Source organism: Phyllostomus hastatus, unplaced genomic scaffold, assembly GCF_019186645.2.
Source record: "Phyllostomus hastatus isolate PE091 unplaced genomic scaffold, TTU_PhHast_1.1 phas_scaffold_182, whole genome shotgun sequence".
NCBI lineage: Eukaryota > Metazoa > Chordata > Mammalia > Chiroptera > Phyllostomidae > Phyllostomus > Phyllostomus hastatus.
Window position 1 is genome coordinate 13699002 of NW_025334013.1, and position 17413 is coordinate 13716414.

Genomic DNA, 17413 nt, shown 5'->3' on the forward strand with positions numbered 1-17413 from the left:
AACTTGCCCAAGGCCACAGAGTCCGGATTTCACCTTGTCTGTCTGGTCCCAGAGCTTGTGCTCTGGGACCACGGTCAGACCAGGGTGGCCCCCTCATGCCCGGTCACAAGGGTGGGGGAGGGGAGAGAGCTGTTACCTAAAAGTTTGTCTGTAAGTGGGTCTCTGAGCCTCTGTTCCTGAACTAGTGTGTGTGCATCCGAGTGTGTCACCGTGCGAGGCACTTTGTGTGGGGGGATGAGTCTGAGCCATGTGGAAGTGAGTGTGCAGATGGATGTCGCCCTTGTGTGTGCACGCGGGGACTTCTCCCGGTGCGTCTGCGAGTCCTGGTGTGTGTGTGTGTGGGGGGGGTCGTCCTGTGGCTCCGGGCGCGCTGGCTCTGAGTCCACGTGCGAACATGGGGCGCAGAGAGCGCGCCACCTCTGAAGGTGCGGGCGGGCGAGTGCAAGCGTGCGCACGTGCACTGGTGGAGTCCGCCGGCCCAGTGTCAGCCCTGCAGGCTGCGTGCCTCCCACCCCCTGGCCTCGGTGCTGATTGGCTCGGCGCCGTGACGGGCCGGCCCCCGCCCGGGGCGGCGGTGGCAGCGGCGGCGGCGGCGGCGGGCGCGGGTGCCCGCGTGTACGCCGTGAGCCGGCGTGTGCGCCGGTGTGTGCGCCCGGCCGCTTGGTGTGCGGGAGAGCCAGGGAGCGCGCCGACGCGCGGGCGGCCGCGGCCGAGCCCGAGGGTGAGCGGCACCCCCGCCCTCCCGGCCATGGCCCCCGCCCGGGGCCGCCTGCACCCGGCGCTCTGGGTCGTCACTGCCGTGGCGGCGGCAGCCACCAGCGTGTCCGCGGCGCGCGGCGAAGGTGAGCGGCGGCTGCGGGGCGGGGGCGGCCGAGGGACCGGGGGCGCGGCGCGCGCTGCCCGAGGCTCAACTTCCTTTCCCTGGATCTTGAGCACCAGCGGGGCTGGATGCTTGGGCGTGGGGGAACAGGGGTTGCACCGCGGGGATACCGGGGGTCAAGGGACAGAGGGATGGAGAAGGGGACAAGACTAGGGGGTGAGGGAGAGAGGCACGGGGTACTGGGGGACAGGGCTGAGGGGTAGGAGCTGGGGACGGAGAACGGAAGACCGGACACTGGGGCCAGAGACAGGATGGGAGACAGCAGGCGGGAGAAGAGGTGTAGAGGAGAGAGGGGACCGGGAACACAGGGGACGGGGTGGGGACCGAGAACAGCGTGACAGAGGGACACAAAGATGCAGGATGAGATTCAGAGAGCTGAAGGAAAGGGGGGGCAGGGGACGCATTGAGAAATGGGGACCAATATCTGAGCAACGAGGCCCAGAGAGGACAGGACAGGGTTTGGGGGAAGACGGAAATGAGGGGCAGGGAATGAGCCTTGGCCGGGCTGGGGTGCAGGGCTGGAGGACTGAGGGGGAAGGAGGGGCAGCAGCTGGGGCGTGTTGGCTGGTAGGGAGGCAGCTTTGGTGGGCAGGGAGGGGTGGCCTTGGGAGGAAGGGCCAGTGAGGAGATGCCTGAGGGGTTAGGGGACGAAGTGAGCTGAGCAAGGCTGGGGAGATCAGGGTCTTGTCCAGAGGCAAGACTGGGCCAGTCCAGTCACTCGGGGACAGAAGGGAAGGAGGCTGGGTTGTGAACTGAGCCAAAAGGTCTGGTGGATGACCTCCTGGTGATGGCAGGGGACAAGGCAAGCTGGGAGGGGACATCCATCAGGCTCCCCCAGCACCTAGGCAGGACCTCACTCACATCCACACACACACACAGGATGCTGCCCCCATCCTGGACCTCATCTGCTGCCCAGAGGAAGCTGGACCTGGTGCACTGTGCTGGCTCCTGGCCGGTGTCCAGAGTCCAGAGCTGGTCTCACCCTGGCAGAACGAACTTCCAGATTCGAGGGAGCTTCAGAAACAGTGTTTGTCACGCACATTCAGATACACCACAGGCCCACCCCACCCCACCCCACACACACACAGCTCACAGAGATCCATCGGTATCCTCGATCACACGCGCACACACACACACACACACACACACACACACACAGCAGGATTTGCACACATAGACCCAGGCCTATAGAGACTCACATGCATGGGCAGCCCCTCCGCCCACTGTCAGAAGCACAGAAATGCAGGCAGTACATGCACGCACACACATACATGTACAGAGGCGTACACTTGAAAATATGCACATTCGTGGGCAGGCACCACACACGCACAAGAAGGCCCTCAAACTTGTATTCGTGCCCATGGAAATGGGTGTGCATAGGTGAATGCAGACTGACACAGGGAAACGCAGAGTCTCCGGGGCATGGGTCAAACAGGGAGCAGGAACCGTGGCAGGGGGCTGAACAGCCCGGCTGGCTGGGGCCAGGAGAGCTGTGATCTGAGAAGCAGCTCTCCCAGGGGCGGGTGCCAGAAAGCAGGCAGCCTCTTCACCACTGGGCAGGACTCTGAGGGGACCCACATCAAGGCCCTGGGCGTTGGGTGGTGCGCTCCCAATTCCTTGATTCAACTCTCTCCTCGAGGAGGAGCCGGCAGCCCCCCGGGCTGGCAAATGCCCAGCCCCTTGGGGAGGGGGCTTTGGACAGGAGAGGCCTCAGGCCTGAGAGAGAGGATGTGTCGGGTCCGCTGTCCCGGGAGGAGGAAGGAGCGGCTGGGTATGAGGTGAGACCCATGCAGAGAGGGAGACAGGGAAGTCAGAGAGGGAGGGGGGAGGGGCGCGTGGTCCGTGCCTGTGTGGTCAGCGCAGCAGGGTGCCCACAGCAGGGTCGGGGAGCCTCGCGTGGAGACCTCGGGAGTGGGTTTTGAGTGGGACAACCAGGAAGGAGTCCCTCCCAGCCAAGCTGGTGAAGAACCAGGATGAGCCGGGAAGATGCTGGACCTTGAGGAGGGGGCTCCGTCCCCAGCTGGGGTCCCAAAAGTGACAGTGCCCCAGGCTGGTCAAGTGCCCCCACGCCAGGTCCCCCCCTGGGCAAGGGGTGAGCCCCGCACTGGCAGAGACACCGGCTGGCAGCCCTTTGTCACCCCGCGGCGGGGACGACCCACCACTTCGGGTGGTCTCGGAGGCGTCCGCGTCCCGGCTGACATCCCTGGCCACCCCGAGTTCTCCAGCCTCACCATCATGCACCGTGTCCTCAGGGAATGTAAATCAATTTAAGTATTAGTCTCAGCGAAATGGAATGGGGGAAGGTGACGGTGCTGGAGAAAAAAAGAAATCACATAATGCCTTCCACAGTCGAACAGGAGAGGCTCCGGAACTGCCCCTGCCTCTCAGGGCGGGAGATGGGTCCGCTTGATCCCCCAGAACGGCCGGGGTGGGGGGGTGCGGCCCCAGAGGGAGGGTGCCCATGCATATCCTGCAGGTGAGGAAACTGAGGCACAGAGGGGTTAAGTAATTTGCTTTCACCGAAGGCCCTAAGAGACCATCCGGTCCACCCCTTACATCTGCAAATGGGGAGACAGGCCCAGAGGAGGGAATTGACGTCACAGACGTCACACGGACCCTCAGTCCGGCAGCACGAGTGGCAGGAGAGAGCCCGGCCCCAGTGACCAGAAGGGCGTGAACTTCCTTGGGGACTCGGGCCCCGGCCAGGTGGGCTGAGGGCTGGAATTCTCTCCAGCCCGGATGAAACCTCCAGCGGGCCTGGAGCTGCCCGGGAAAGGGAAAGTCTTCTGTGTCCCCCAGACAGGAGGGGACATGACCTAGGGAAGAGGAGGACAGAGGGAGGAGAGGGGAGGGGAGGGGGAGAGAAGGGTCTGGAAGAAATTAGAGCAAGCAGCCCCGGAATCCTGTGGCTCTTCCTGAATCCGATAGCATCGACTTTTGACTTATCTGTGGATTATCTGTGTCCCCCGGCTGGCTGACGGAGAATCTGCTGCAGATGGGGTGGGGCTTCCCAGGGGAGGGCAGGGCCTGGGAAGGGGGTTTGCAGGGTGGGCGGCTGCCCCTGGAGTCCGTGTGTTCGGGGGAGGAGTCCAAGCGGGGGACATTCATTCAGATGCCCCCTGCATGGGGGCAGTTCTGGGCTGCACGGAGAAGGGCCCTCCCACGCTGAGACCCAACCCGGGACGGGGGTGAGGGTGGGGGGGCCCGCAGGCCTCCTTCCTCGCCGTCTCCCCAAACCAGGCCCGGCTGGTCTGGGGGAAGCTGCAGTGCGGCCCCCTCTCCCTCCCACCCGGCAGCGGGAGAGAGCTGGCTGACCCAGTTTCCTTCCCATCACCGGAGAGGGAGGGAGGGAGGCGGGAGGGCTTCTGTGCCCGTGCCCCTGGCCCTGGCGTGGGGCCGGCTCCCGGAGGGGAGCTCCCTCTGCGACTTTGGCTCCATCTCCTGGTCCTGCCTGGCCTCTGGGGACCCCCGGAGGAGCCCAGAGGACCCTCCCGGATTCTGCAAGCCCTCTCTCCAGCCAGCCTCCCCTGCACCCCCCACCACGGGGTGGGGAGGGCGAAAGGAAGAAAATCAGCGAACAAGAGCATCCTCACTCCCACATTCCCAAGGACACTTGTCTCCATCTTGGAGGGGCAGGCATGGAGCTATGCAAATCTCAGGTGGAGAACCCCCAGCCCTCCTTTGGGAGAGTTCCAGAGGGTCCCGGCTTTAACCCTCTGTGACCTGTCTGAGCCTGCCCGTGGGGTTAGTTGGAAACCCATGGCTGCTGGCTGGGAGAAGGGGTGCACGGGAGGGAGAGAAATGGAAAGCCCCGGACTGTGGAACCAAAAGCCCTCTCGGACAGCTATCACCAGGGAGCACAAAGGAGGCAGGGGCCCAGAGAGGTGCAGGGGCTTACCCAAGGACACACAGCAGGGAGAGGTGCAACTGGGAGTCAAGCCCTGATTTCTTAGCAGTTTAGGGAGAGGCAGGAGGGGCAGGACTTGGGGACAGGGAACTGGCTTCGGCGAGGCATTGACCCCAGGCGCTGTAGTTGACCCGCACCCACCCTGCGATACTGTTGTCCCCATTTCACAGGCGAGGAAATGAGCACCTCCTGGATGGGTTCCGATGTGAGCCCAGAGGTGTCTGACTCAGCTTATGGGCTCTTTTCCCTACCCTGAGGGTCTGGCTTAAAAATAGACTCGCTTTCCGACCAGCACGCCTTCCCCACCGTCCCCACCGTCCCCACTGTGGGCCCAGCCTGCCAGGCTGGCGGCATTGACTGCGGTCGGTTGCCACAGCTGGGGTGCTGAACGCCCGCCCTGCTCGCGACACTTGGGGTGCCCCGGGCACACTCTTGAACTCCCCCGAGGCTCTGTGTGTTCATCCATAAAGTGGAGACAAGAATGACCACACAGTAGGTGCTCACCGAGCGGTAGCTCCGCTCCCCTCAGTCGCTCCACATCAAAGGTGCGTGGAGGACCTACTAGTCGGTGGTAACTTTGAATGCCAGCACGCCCCGGGAAGGGCGAGGGCCGAGCCAGCCTCGCAGCCCCTGGGAGTCAGAAACCACCGCCACCCCCCTTGCACGAGGAGGAGGCGGAGGCTCAGGGAGGGGCAGGGACTTGCTCAGGGACACACAGCTCCGGAGCCCGTCTCAGCCACCCCACTGCTGCACCAAGCGGGCAGCCCGGCACTCGGGCGGCTTCTGTTCTGGGAGTTCAGGGGGTCGCGCTGTGGCCGAGGTGGTAGGGGAAGGCTCCAGGGAAGAGAGAGAGCGTGAGCTGGGCCTGGATGGACAGGGCGAGTCGGCGAGCACATGGGGACAGGGGGCTGGCGTGTGGGGGCGGAGCGCTGGCCAGTGTGGCCGGGCCAGGCAGCTCTGGGGGGACTGGGGAAGGCGGCCCCAGCGGTCTGACGTGCTCTTGTCTCCTGTTTTGCAGTGAACTTGCTGGACACGTCCACCATCCACGGGGACTGGGGCTGGCTCACATATCCGGCTCACGGGGTAAGAGAGGGGCTGTGCGGCTCGATTCCTCCCTCTGTGAGCGGAGACAGGCTGCGACTCAGAGTCTCACCACGTAGATCAGGGAGGAGCAGAGGCCCAGAGACACCACAGGACTTACCCAAGGCACACGGTGCGCACAGTGATTGGAGCTGGAGCTGCTGGTTTCTTAACGGTGCGGTGCACGCAGAGCCTTGAGATTATAGAACCAGCTCCGGGGCTGGGCAACGGACCCTTGGTGTCCGAGGCCCTGGCTGTGGGATTCTGTGTCTGTGTCCTGGGCCCACGGAGTCACGATGCCCCGTGACTGGGCCCAGGACAGCCTAAGATGCGTGTCAAACAGGGCCATCGTGTCTCTCACTGCTTCAGGGTTGGTCCCTTCCCTCACAACAGCCCTGACAGGATCCCCGGAACCCCGCTTACTTCGAGTTGCCATCAGAACCGTCTGGGTGGCATTGCCAGTCCCCATCCCCCGGTGGCCCAGCCCTCAGCCCAGCTGGCCTCCATGGTAACCAGGGTTCTGGGCTCAGCCCATCAGGTCCCTGTGGGTCATGGGAGACACCCCTCCCACCCGGGGAGTGGTCACAGCAACTCCAGGGGCAAGGCTGCATGGTTTGCGTCCTCCACTTCTCTTACCCAAATCCCAGGAGGCGGGGCAGCGAGGCCAGAGCCAGCCCATGGGCCTGGCGGGGTCCTGGCTCTGCTGCCGTCCACAGGCTGGGTGGCCCCGGGTCACCACTTCACTCCCCGCCACCCCCCCCACAGTCTCACTCTCCCGTCTGCAGGAAGGGGCGCGCACGTGAAAGCCTCGTGGGGTTTGCTGCGAGCGTGAGGGGAGATGGCACTCGGTCCTGGCCCTGTGCCTGGCACCCGGTGAGCCTTCACTCGGTGCATCGTCGTCATCGTCTTCGTCATTAGTGTATGTCACGGTTCTACCTCACGCAGATTCCCTCCTACAAGTATGCTCAGGGACACACACACCCCCCCACACACACACCCCTGCCATTAGAGACACACAAATTCTTCCACAAACACTTCGGCTTCTGTGGCTCTGGGGACAGAGGGATGGTAATATTAGTAATAGTAACAGGGACAATGGCACCAAGCGTGCACATTCGTGGAATGTTTCTTTACTTTGGGACGGGGCTTTCATCCAGGCCACCTGTGGCCTGTGGCCTGTGGCCGAGGTCAGGCAAAGCCCTGGCCCTTTCGCTGGGGTGGCCCCAGGCAGCAGCGAGCTGAGTCCTCTTACTGGCACCAGCCCTTGTACACCAGGCGTCAGCGAGCTGGAGGGGCAGGCTCCGGGCCCGAGAGCCAGCAGGGATCCCTTCCTCTGGCTGGGCAGGTGAGCCCTGCCCCGAGACCAGGGCTGGGTCCCTGGGGTGTCCCTTGACCTCCCTGGGCCCTAGTCTCTCCTGCGAAGTGCTCTTCGTGTGGGCCCCGGCCACTGTCTCCCGGGGATGAGAGTGGGTGGAAAGGGTTCCGGCCCTGCCGGTGGCAGGGGGCAGACCCCGAGGAGGTGACTGCCTGGCTGGTGGCTGGGTCGGCCTCGGCCCTGCCACCCTGCGCGACTAGGAAGGAGGGGCCTGGCCCCGGTTGGCCCTGGGTGTCTCTGTCCCTGTGAGCTGCTCCGTATCTTAGGACTTGGTGTTTAGAGTCACAGAGTGGTGAGGGTTTTAAGCAGGCGAGGCACATGCCCTCACTGGTGTTTTGCACAATCACGCTGCTGATTCTTTTGTTTGCAGGGCGCTATGAAACATGGCTCAGAGCTATCTCATTTCATTTGGGAGTTAGAACAAACAATATCTTATATTCACACAGCTCTTAGCCAATTCACAGATGTTATCTCATTTAATCCCCACTAGCAGTGCTGCGGCAAGCGGGTGCAGCCGCCCCATTTTACTGATGAGGAAGCCGTGGCTCAGAGCAGTGGGAGGAAACCTGCTCACCGTCTGGCAGGTTCCAGGGATGGCCTGAACCCAGTACCTCTGAGCCTGGAGCCCGAGTTGAGTCCCTCCCGCCCTCTCTGGTCTCCGTCCTCATTGTGAGGGCCGGGTGGCAGCGCTGCGCTGTCCTCTGAGCCGGGGGCCACCTTCCATCTCTGTGGGGATCGCCCAGGCACAGAAGGCTGGATGAGACCCTGGTTCCCAGGCTCTAGACCTGGAACTGGTGCTGGGCTCCCGGGTGAAATATGCAGATGCGGACCCCCAGGGCGTCCGGGGAGGAGCCTAGGATCTTTGGGTGAATAAACTCCCAGGTGATTCTCCTGCCCATCTGGATGGGGAGCCTTCGGAGATTGTCCTTGAGGTTCCTTCCACCTGTCGGGTCCTGGAGTCTGTGAAACACCCGGGGTACTGGCATCAGCGAAGTTACCGGATGATCAGGCAGGCCACGCAGCCTGAAGGCCAAGGTGCTGGGTCTGGGCGAACTGAGGCTCTGCCCCCTGTCGTCAGCGTGACTGAGGCAAATCCCTTACCTCCTCTCAGCCTCCTCAGTTGTAACGTGGGGACGGTAACAACCGGCTCCGTGCAGTTGTCACTATGAGACACGCGTGAAAAGGACCGTTTCCTGGGAAGAAACCAGAGGCTCTGAGAGGCCGAGCATCTCCGCTGAGGCCGGGGGAAGTCTGGCCTCGGAGCCCATGCCTTTAACTGGACTGTGCCCCTGCCTTTGCGCCCCTCCCTGCACACACTGGGTGGGCTTCACCTCCCGCATTGACCGCTGCCTTTGAAGAGAGGACACATTTTTTTCCATTGTCTCACCTGATCCTCACCACCCCCTGGGGTAGACGCCATGGGCAGGCTTTAGCAACCCGGGGGCTCAGAGAGCGGGTGTCGAACTCCCAGGGCTGCACAGCTGGTTCCCTGCATTCTGTTCCTGGAAGAAGAGAGCGTTCCAGAGCAGTGCTGGAGAGCGGGGAGGAGTGGGGGCTGGAGAGGCCCCCTGCACAGGATGGGGGGCCCCAGGCGGAGAGCAGGGCTGACTCCACCTTTGTGCCAGCCTCCAGGAGTCCGTGCCCCTCTGGGCGTCCGCAGCAGCCCCGGGGCTGGCGGGGCCGGGTCAGGCCGTCGGCATTGGCGGGGCAGCTGGAGCGGACTGGCACAGAGCTGATTAATTTATCCCGGTCCCCGGCAGGAAACAGACAAGGAGCAGCTGGTTGGCTCTTTGGTGCTCCATTAATTGTGACAGTGACTTTAACCCCAGATGTGATGCCGCACCGCCCGGAGGCCCCAGCCGCAGTGTGGGGGACAGGCCAGGGGTCCTCTCGGGGTAGGTGGGGGTTGCAGGAAACACGACTGCTTTCAGGGGAGGCCGGCACACCCTGGGCTTCTCAGGGCAGGTGGTCCCCAGAGGCAGACACAGGTGGGCTGGGAAGATGCTGCTCGCTCAGCATCACATCAATCACAGCGGCCCCATTCCTCGGGTGCCTTCCTGTGCCAGGCCCAAGCCAAGCACTTTGCAGGCTTTTCTGTACCCTCCGAGGGCTCTCTGAGGTGGGCCTGTCTGCGCTGCATTCCACGGGTGCGGGTGCTGAGGGTCAGGTCCACACAGCCGGCCACGGGCGGTGCAGCAGAGGGGCTTTCTCGGGCAGGAAGGACCCGGGGTGCCCGCGGTCCTGGTCCGAGCCCTTGTGGAGCAGCTCGGAGCCCCGCGGAGTCTCAGGGCTCCGGGAGGAGTGGTGGTTTTGTTTTACCTTGTACCTCTGCCTCTAGTTCTTTTTCTCATTTTTTTCTATTACAGTTGACATCTGATATTGTTTTATATTAGTTTTGGGTGTGCCACACAGTGGTTAGACATTCATACAGTGCACGAAGTGTTCCCCCTGTAAGTCCGGAACCCACCTGGCACTGCACACAGTTATCACAATGTTATTGACTGTCTTCCCTGTGCCGGGCCCTACCTGCCGTGACTGCTTGGGCCGCCAATTGTACTTCTTAATGGCTTCACCTGTTCGTCTAGCCCCCCACTCCCATCTGGAGACCCTCAGTCCGTTCTCGGCACCTGTGAGTCTGTTCCTGGTTTGTTCGTTTGTTCATACTGTTCTTTAGACGTCGCATCTACTCGTCAGTGAAACCACACGGCTACCACCCTCCTCTGTCCGACTCACTTCCCGAGGGGTGGTCCTCACCTCCTCCCCACCCCTCTTACGTAATGGAAGCTCTAGTCCAAGGACAAGTGCACACGAAGGTCCAGGAGAGACGATCCATGGCGTCTCTGGGACGGGGACCCTGAGCTCTTCTCCCCCATCTGCCCTCGGTCCCCAGCCCCTCCCCGGGGTCCTCAGGGACCCGCTGAACTCAGCCCACCAGGGACTGCTCCTCACTAACCAGCATCCTGCAGGTGAGGAAACGGGGGCCCAGAGAGGGGCAGCGACTTACCCAAGGTCACCCACCAGGTCAGCGCCCCCCCTTCTGCGTGACTCTCCAGTGTCTGACCCGGGCTGTCGGACGCTCGCTGGTCACTGCTCGCACGTCCAGCCTCGCCAGGGCTCTCCCCTCCCCCGCCCCTGCGAGGGGTGCTTGGGGGCAGGGACTATTTCTGCTGTATTTCTTTCTTCAAGGGGTGGTACAATGCACATAACGTAAAATTCACTATTCGTCAACCATTTGTAAGTGTGCGGTTCGGTGGCACGAGTTCATCCACGGTGTCGGACCCCACCCCCCACCACCGTCCAGTGCCAGGCGTCTTCGCCTTCCCAGACTGAACTTCGTCCCCATTGCCGCACTGCACTGGGGGTCCCTGTCCCCCTCTCCCTGGCCCCTCCCTGGCAGCCACTGCTCTGCTTCCCGTCTCTGCGAGTCTGACTCCTCTGAGCACCTCCTACCCGTGGGGTGCTGCTGTGTTTGTCCCCCCGTGTCTGGCTGCCTGTACTTTGTGCGGCGGCACCAGGGTGCGCCCGTGCTGCAGCCGGTGTCAGGTTGCATCCCTCTCGGGGCTGCACGTTACCGGTGGTCTGGACAGACCGCATTTCGCTTCTCCACTCGCCCGGCAACGGACGCTTATGTTTCCACCTTCCGACCACTGTGAGGGCGGACGTGCAGAATACCTGTTTGAGTCCCTGCTCTCACTGCGTTTGCGTGTGTACCCAGAAGTGGGATTGCTGGCCTGTACACGTGCGAGGCTTCCCGTGTCCCCACATCCTCGCCGACGCTTGTTTGTTCCCATTGTCCTGATAATAGCTCTTGGGTGTCAAGTGGCGTCTCGTTGTGCTTTTGGCTCCAACTTCCCTAACGGTTAGCAACGCTGAGCATCTTTCCATGAGCTACTTCACCATCTGCACATTTTCTTTGGAGGCGTACCTATTCAAGCCCTTTGCCCGTTTTTAAACAGGGCTCTTGGTGTTCTTGTTACTGAGTTGTAGGAGTTCTTTATACGTTCTGGATATTAACTCCCCCTCAGGTACATGGTTCGCACCTATTCTCTCCCATTCCGCGTGTGGCCGTTTCCCTCTGGTGAGAGGGTCCGGTTTATGTCTGAATCAGCGATGCCTGGCCAGCACCTGGCACCGAGCAGGCACACTCCCCTTCCCCACACCCCAGTGTTCTCTTGAGTGGGGCCCAGACCAGCCCGTGAGCCCCCGGCCCTGTCAGGGGGGCCAGGGGACCATCACGAACGGCAGGGCAGCGAGAGTCCCGAGTCAGTCACTGAACTAGCGCCAGTGCAGGGGGCGCTGCTGAAGGAGTTGAGGTGCGGCACGACACGGTCAGGTGTGTGCTTTAGAAAGGTTCCTCTGGACGTCCCCCAGCAAGTCCCCCCACTCCAGGAGTGAAAGGAGGAGTCACACAGAAGCGAGGTCAGGGCTTTGCAGCTGTGGTGGCCATTCCGGTCCGGGCTCCATCATTCACTAGTTATGTGACCTCAGGCGCAGGGCCCATGTGTCCGAGCCTCTACTGGCTCAGCTGTAAATGGGCAATAAACAACCCTTCCCCAGAAGGATATGGCACCCTGCGAACCACATCTGCAGGGTGCCTGGTATCCAGCCGCTGTGACAATCCACCAGAAAAGGCCAGTCCCTCCTGGCTGACCATCGCTTCCCTGGGACACTCCCAGCACAAGTGCATGTAGCATGGGGCAAGGGTGGCTGGCCAACCCTCATTGCAGCTGGCTGTGCTCTCTCTGCCTGCAGTGGGACTCCATCAACGAGGTGGACGAGTCCTTCCGGCCCATCCACACGTACCAGGTGTGCAACGTCATGAGCCCCAACCAGAACAACTGGCTGCGCACCAGCTGGGTGCCGCGCGATGGCGCCCGGCGTGTCTACGCCGAGATCAAGTTCACCCTGCGCGACTGCAACAGCATGCCCGGCGTGCTGGGCACCTGCAAGGAGACCTTCAACCTTTACTACCTGGAGTCAGACCGCGACCTGGGCGCCAGCACGCAAGAAAGCCAGTTCCTCAAAATCGACACCATCGCAGCCGACGAGAGCTTCACGGGTGCGGACCTGGGCGTGCGGCGCCTCAAGCTCAACACGGAGGTGCGCGGCGTGGGCCCGCTCAGCAAGCGCGGCTTCTATCTGGCCTTCCAGGACATCGGGGCCTGCCTCGCCATCCTGTCCCTGCGCATCTACTACAAGAAGTGCCCCACCATGGTGCGCAACCTGGCTGCCTTCTCGGAGGCGGTGACAGGGGCCGACTCGTCCTCGCTGGTGGAGGTGCGGGGCCAGTGCGTGCGGCACTCGGAGGAGCGGGACACGCCCAAGATGTACTGCAGTGCCGAGGGCGAGTGGCTGGTGCCCATCGGCAAGTGCGTGTGCAGCGCCGGCTACGAGGAGCGGCAGGATGCCTGTGTGGGTGAGCGCGCCGCGCGGGGGTGGGCTGGCCAGCCGATGGGCTCAGTCTGGGCAGGGCTGCAAGGGCGGGGGGTGGGGGTCGCTGGGGTCAGCAAGCATCTGGGTGGTGCGCACAGTGCCCGGGAGAGTGGGCGAGCCCCAGTGTTTCTGTGACAGCAAACACGCAGGCCACCTGTGTGTGCTGGGGGGTGGGCAGGGAGCAAACACACTACTGCCACGTGGTGCCCTCGTGGCACTGTGGGGAGGGCATCTGTGTGCCTTTCACACACTAACGCATTTCATCCCCACGACTACCCTGTGAAATGGAAACTACTGTCCTGATTCTATAGATGAGGAGGCTGAGGCACAGAGAGGCAAAGCGACTTACCCAAGGTCACACAGCTAGGCAGTGGCAGAGCTATGAGTTGAACCCAGAAGTCTGACTCAACAGTCCGTGCTGAAAACCACTGAGCCACTGGCCCGTGGGGCGGAGAGAAGTGGCACCGGGCCCCGGGTGAATGAGCGCAGCGGGGGGGCCGCTGCGGAGGCATGTAGGCGGGGCACCCGGGGAGAGCTGTCTCGGTCGGGTGTGGCACCGGGGCACCGGAGGCGGCCTTCCTGTGCTCAGGAGGACCTTACCGAGGACCTGTGGGAGAGGACAGCCGAGAGCACCCGGCTGGTGAAGTGGCACGGCATCTGTTCCCATGGGTGTCCTGCTGGGGTCCCCGCGTCGGAGACCAGCAGCAGGCCCAGACCTCAGGCCCCGTGTGTGCGTGTGTGTGTACATGTGTGGACAGCAGGCCGCCTGTGGGGGCAGTGCCGCTGAGCATCCTGAGCACCCAGGACACCGGGAGGGCAGTTGTGGACAGACAACTGCTAACCCAGCTGTTACTGGTCTTGGCCTGTTGCCCTCTGCCCTTGGCCTCCCCCGGGGTGGGGTAGGGGGGCAGACACATGGCAAGTCAGCCACTCAGAGCAGAGGGAAGCCTGCTGTGGAGACCGCTGGTTCTCTTGGGGAAGGACAATGTGCCCGTGAAGGGGTCAGAGAGCCCAGGGCCCGTCCCCAGACAACAGCCTCAGTGAGGACGGGGGCGGGGCCCTGTGGGCCGCCAGGTGCACCCTGCTGGCCCGGCACCGAGGCCGCAGCCAGTGGGAACTTCAGGCCCCTCAGCACCATCCCTCTGCCCATGGCCGGCAGGATGGACCCCTTGGTGTCTGCAGGGCACAGGCTGACAATTTCAGGTGGCGCTCAAGGTCATTTTGGGGACCAGGATCTTCCGTCCCGCTACCAGACCCTTTCGGGCCCCTCTCTGGTTTCCTTAAGAAATATTTATTTACACTCCCAGCTGCTACAAGTCCGCAACTCTTCTGGACCATAAACCTCAGAGCACCTTCTGTGACACTGGCCTGTCTCTGGGTTGGTTCTGCCCTCTGTGGCCTAGCGGGCCGGGCTCCCCCGGCCTCCAGCCTCTCCTGTTCCCTATCACAAGCATCCCTGTATTTCTCCACTCCCCGTGGGGTAACAGTAATAACATTCATCCCTATTGCCTTGATAGCTTGCAAAGGGATTCCTCCTGCATCAATTCATTTGCTCGTTGTAACAAGGCAGGCATTATAGTTCCATTTTATGGGTGGGAACACTGAGGCTCAGGACGTAGTGTTGCCTGCTGAGGTCTTGCAGCTCATGAAAGGTGGAGCTGGGACCTAGGTCTGTCTTGCTCCTGTCCAGGGGTCGGCTTCTCACCTCTCCCTGGCCCAGCCCAGCTGCTCTCCTTGCCAGAACTGGCTCCCCACACCCCCTCATCCTGGGGGGACGATAAAGTCCTCTAGCAACACTTTTTTCAGTGTTTGCCATGTGCCAGGCACTTCAACAAGTGATCCTGACACAGCCTGTCAGTTGCCTGTTCTGTGGAGCATTTTCTGTGTCCCTGTCTTGGGGGAGTTCCCGCAGTTTCTCATTCTTACAATAGTTCCCTAAGCTAAGTATTATGTCCCCATCATACAGATGCGAGACACTGAGTCCCCTCCGCGCCAGTTGTAGAGGAGGGTCTGGCCCCAGGCTGTCTCACCCCCAGCCCTGACTGCTCCCTCTGCACACAGCTCTGCTTCCCTCCTCCCTGGGCAGCGTGCGGACGGTAGCGGGCTCGCCGGCCCGTGGATATCTGCTCCAGGTCAGCTGCCGCCCGCCCCCCGCTCTGGCTTACCGGGCGAGCACAGGCCAGTCCCTCTCTCGTCCCGTGTGCGCTGAGACACACTTGCCTGTCGGAGGGAGACTGGTCCTCCTGGCTCCAGGGTGTGGCCTCACTCAGGGGACTCGAGTACTGCGCCAGCCTCCTCCTGTGACCGAGGCGGGAAGCGGAGCCCAGAGAGGGAATGCGTCTTGCCCAGGGTCCCACAGTGTGTCCAGGGGAGGGCTCTGGGCGGCGATCCCAAGGCTTGAGCAGCGGAATCTCCCGGGGCCAGGGGAAGCCACTGCCGCCGTCCCCATTTCCCGGCACGTTGATACACGGTGAACAGGAGGTGGCAAAGCAGGGTTAGGGGCCTGCAGCGGAGTTGGGGCTTTACGTCTAAATCACAATGCAGCATAATTATGCTAGCTACCAGATAATTACGGGTTTCATAAAAAATACTAATTCACAGTGCACTGCAGGCAGTGAGGTTTAAGGACAGATTGCCCCTTCTAGGTCGCACGAGGAGAGACTTTTCTCAGCCCCATTGGTGGGCTTCTGTGATTGTTGTGACCCCCTCTGGAGAAGCAGCACAGGCCCCACACCGAGGTCCTCCCCCTCTTTGGTGGGTAGCCTGAGAGAGAGTGGGGAGATGGGGGCCAACCAGGAGCTGGGAACAGATAGGGGTGTATTTCCTGGGGTGTTTGAGGGGGGATCCTCTCAGAGCTGTGGGCCCCATGCCCAACCTCAGTGGGACCTCCTGAGGTCGTGGGGGCCTTAGCCTTCTCTGTTGGGTGGTTCTCTCAGAGCGAACAGTGACGAGAGGAAGGGCTGGGACTTGCTAGGGAGGGGGTCCTGCCTTGCCCAGCCCCAAATGTCCCCCACTCCAAGGCCTGCAGCAGGGGCCAGGCCCACAATGACAGCCACCCTCCCGGCCTCCGGACTCCTGTTTCCCAAGTTTTGCCCTCAAAGTGCCCTTCCGAAGTGGCTGGGCAGTGCTTGATTTCACAGGGAAAACCATGCAGCCCAGGAGAAGGGACCTATCTGGTCACAGGGCTCTTTCGAGGCCTCACTGAGACTGCCCTCAGGCTGTGGGGCCCGCCCCCCTGCCCGGAAGAGTGTGGAGCTGATCAGGTTTATTGGTGAGGAACAGAGGCCCAGAGAGGTGAAGGGGCTGGCCCAAGGGCACACAGCTAGGAGCGGCTGATTGAGTCAGCTCCCCTACCGGAAGGCTCCCCAGGCCTCACGAGGTTCCTGACCCAGTGACCTCCCCCACACCTGGCCGCACTCCCCGCCCCGGCACCCGGGCGGGAGGCGCATCACCCAGTAGAGCAGCAGCCCCGGGTCTGGTCTGAAGTCTCGGTTGCCGTCCTTCCCGTCACCTGGACACAGAATATAAATCACCCTCCTCGGCCCTAATCATGTTTCTATAAATATCAGAGTCTCATTTCAGAGTGTGTGTGTGGGGGGGAGGGGCACGAACATCGGGCGCTCTTGCCTCCTGACTGTGTTTGAAATCTGATTTAGAATTAATTTCCTTTGGTCGTCCACCGGCGGACACCGTATTTGTCAAATCTCAAGCTCTTGGCAGGGGCGGAGAGGGAGGTGGCCGGGGCCTCGGGCAGCAGCCGGCCTGACAGGCAGCCTGGGCAAGGTGCCCCGGGCAGGGGCAGGGGCCCGAGCCCCGCCTGGCCCACGGCCCACGTGGGCGCGCGCAGGCTCCGGAAGCGCCCTGGGGTCGCCGGGCAGGCCCGGGCCCCAGCCCAGAGCCGCTCCATCTGTCTCGGCCATTCATTCCCGGCTCTGCCTCCAGGTCTCTGGGCTCCCTGAGGCCTGGTGATTAGTATTCTTATTAAAGATTGTTTTATTTTGTTGCGTGGATTAATCTGGCCTTGACACGTTCGAGCCATATGGGTGTCAGTGGAGCGTGTGAGAACCGCCCACTAGTGAGCGGCAGAACGGTGGGGCGGGGCCATCTCCAAGGCCGGGAGGGCTCCCGAGGCTCCCCGACCTGGGGTTGTATTCTGGGGTGGTGGGGGGTTGGTGGCGGTGGGGGCACCCAGGGCAAAGCCCTCAAGCTCCCCGAGCCTCTGGGCTCTCTCTGCCCAACAGTTGCATCAATGCCGACCATGCAGAATTGTAATAACAGGCGCTGGTCTCCATCTGGGCGTGAATTCACATGTATGCGTCCGTGTCGTCCTCACAGCGGCCCTAGGAGCCCGCGCTGTACAGATTGGGAAACCGAGGCCCCGAGACACACCCCATGTCACTTAGCCTGGGGGAAGAGGTTAGATAAGAAAAGGAGCCCAGGCAGCCTGCACCGCCCCCGGTCTGGTCTTAGCCGACGAGGCCGAGATGAGCTCCCAATGGTCAGGGACTCGGGGGACCAAGGCTGTCCCGTGGTGCATCCTTCGTGCCTCGCGTCACACCAGGGGGTCACCGCCTGTGTCCCTGTCTGCCCCTCACTCCTCTGAACGCTCATGAGTGCAGGGCACCGGCTCCCACTGAGCTCGGGCCCACAGACGCTCAGTAAATGTGGGTGGAGGAATAACCAAGGGGCAGAGGCAGCGAGCAGTCCCAGAGGTGCAGGTGACAAGGACCAGATAGGT

The 17413-nt window shown here is 62.3% G+C and overlaps 1 protein-coding gene across 4 annotated transcripts in view; it reads left to right on the forward strand.

Annotated features, from left to right (window-relative positions):
• The first annotated feature begins 675 nt into the window (after window positions 1-675).
• EPHA8 (EPH receptor A8) overlaps window positions 676-17413 on the forward strand; it is a 32916-nt gene continuing 16178 nt past the window's right edge. For all 4 annotated transcript variants that reach the window (XM_045859786.1, XM_045859788.1, XM_045859787.1 and 1 more), the window contains exons 1-3: window positions 676-842; window positions 5806-5870; window positions 11995-12658. In XM_045859786.1, coding sequence (XP_045715742.1) covers window positions 749-842; window positions 5806-5870; window positions 11995-12658 — 823 coding nt within the window. In that variant the 5' untranslated portion in view covers window positions 676-748. The remainder of the gene's footprint in view (window positions 843-5805; window positions 5871-11994; window positions 12659-17413) is intronic.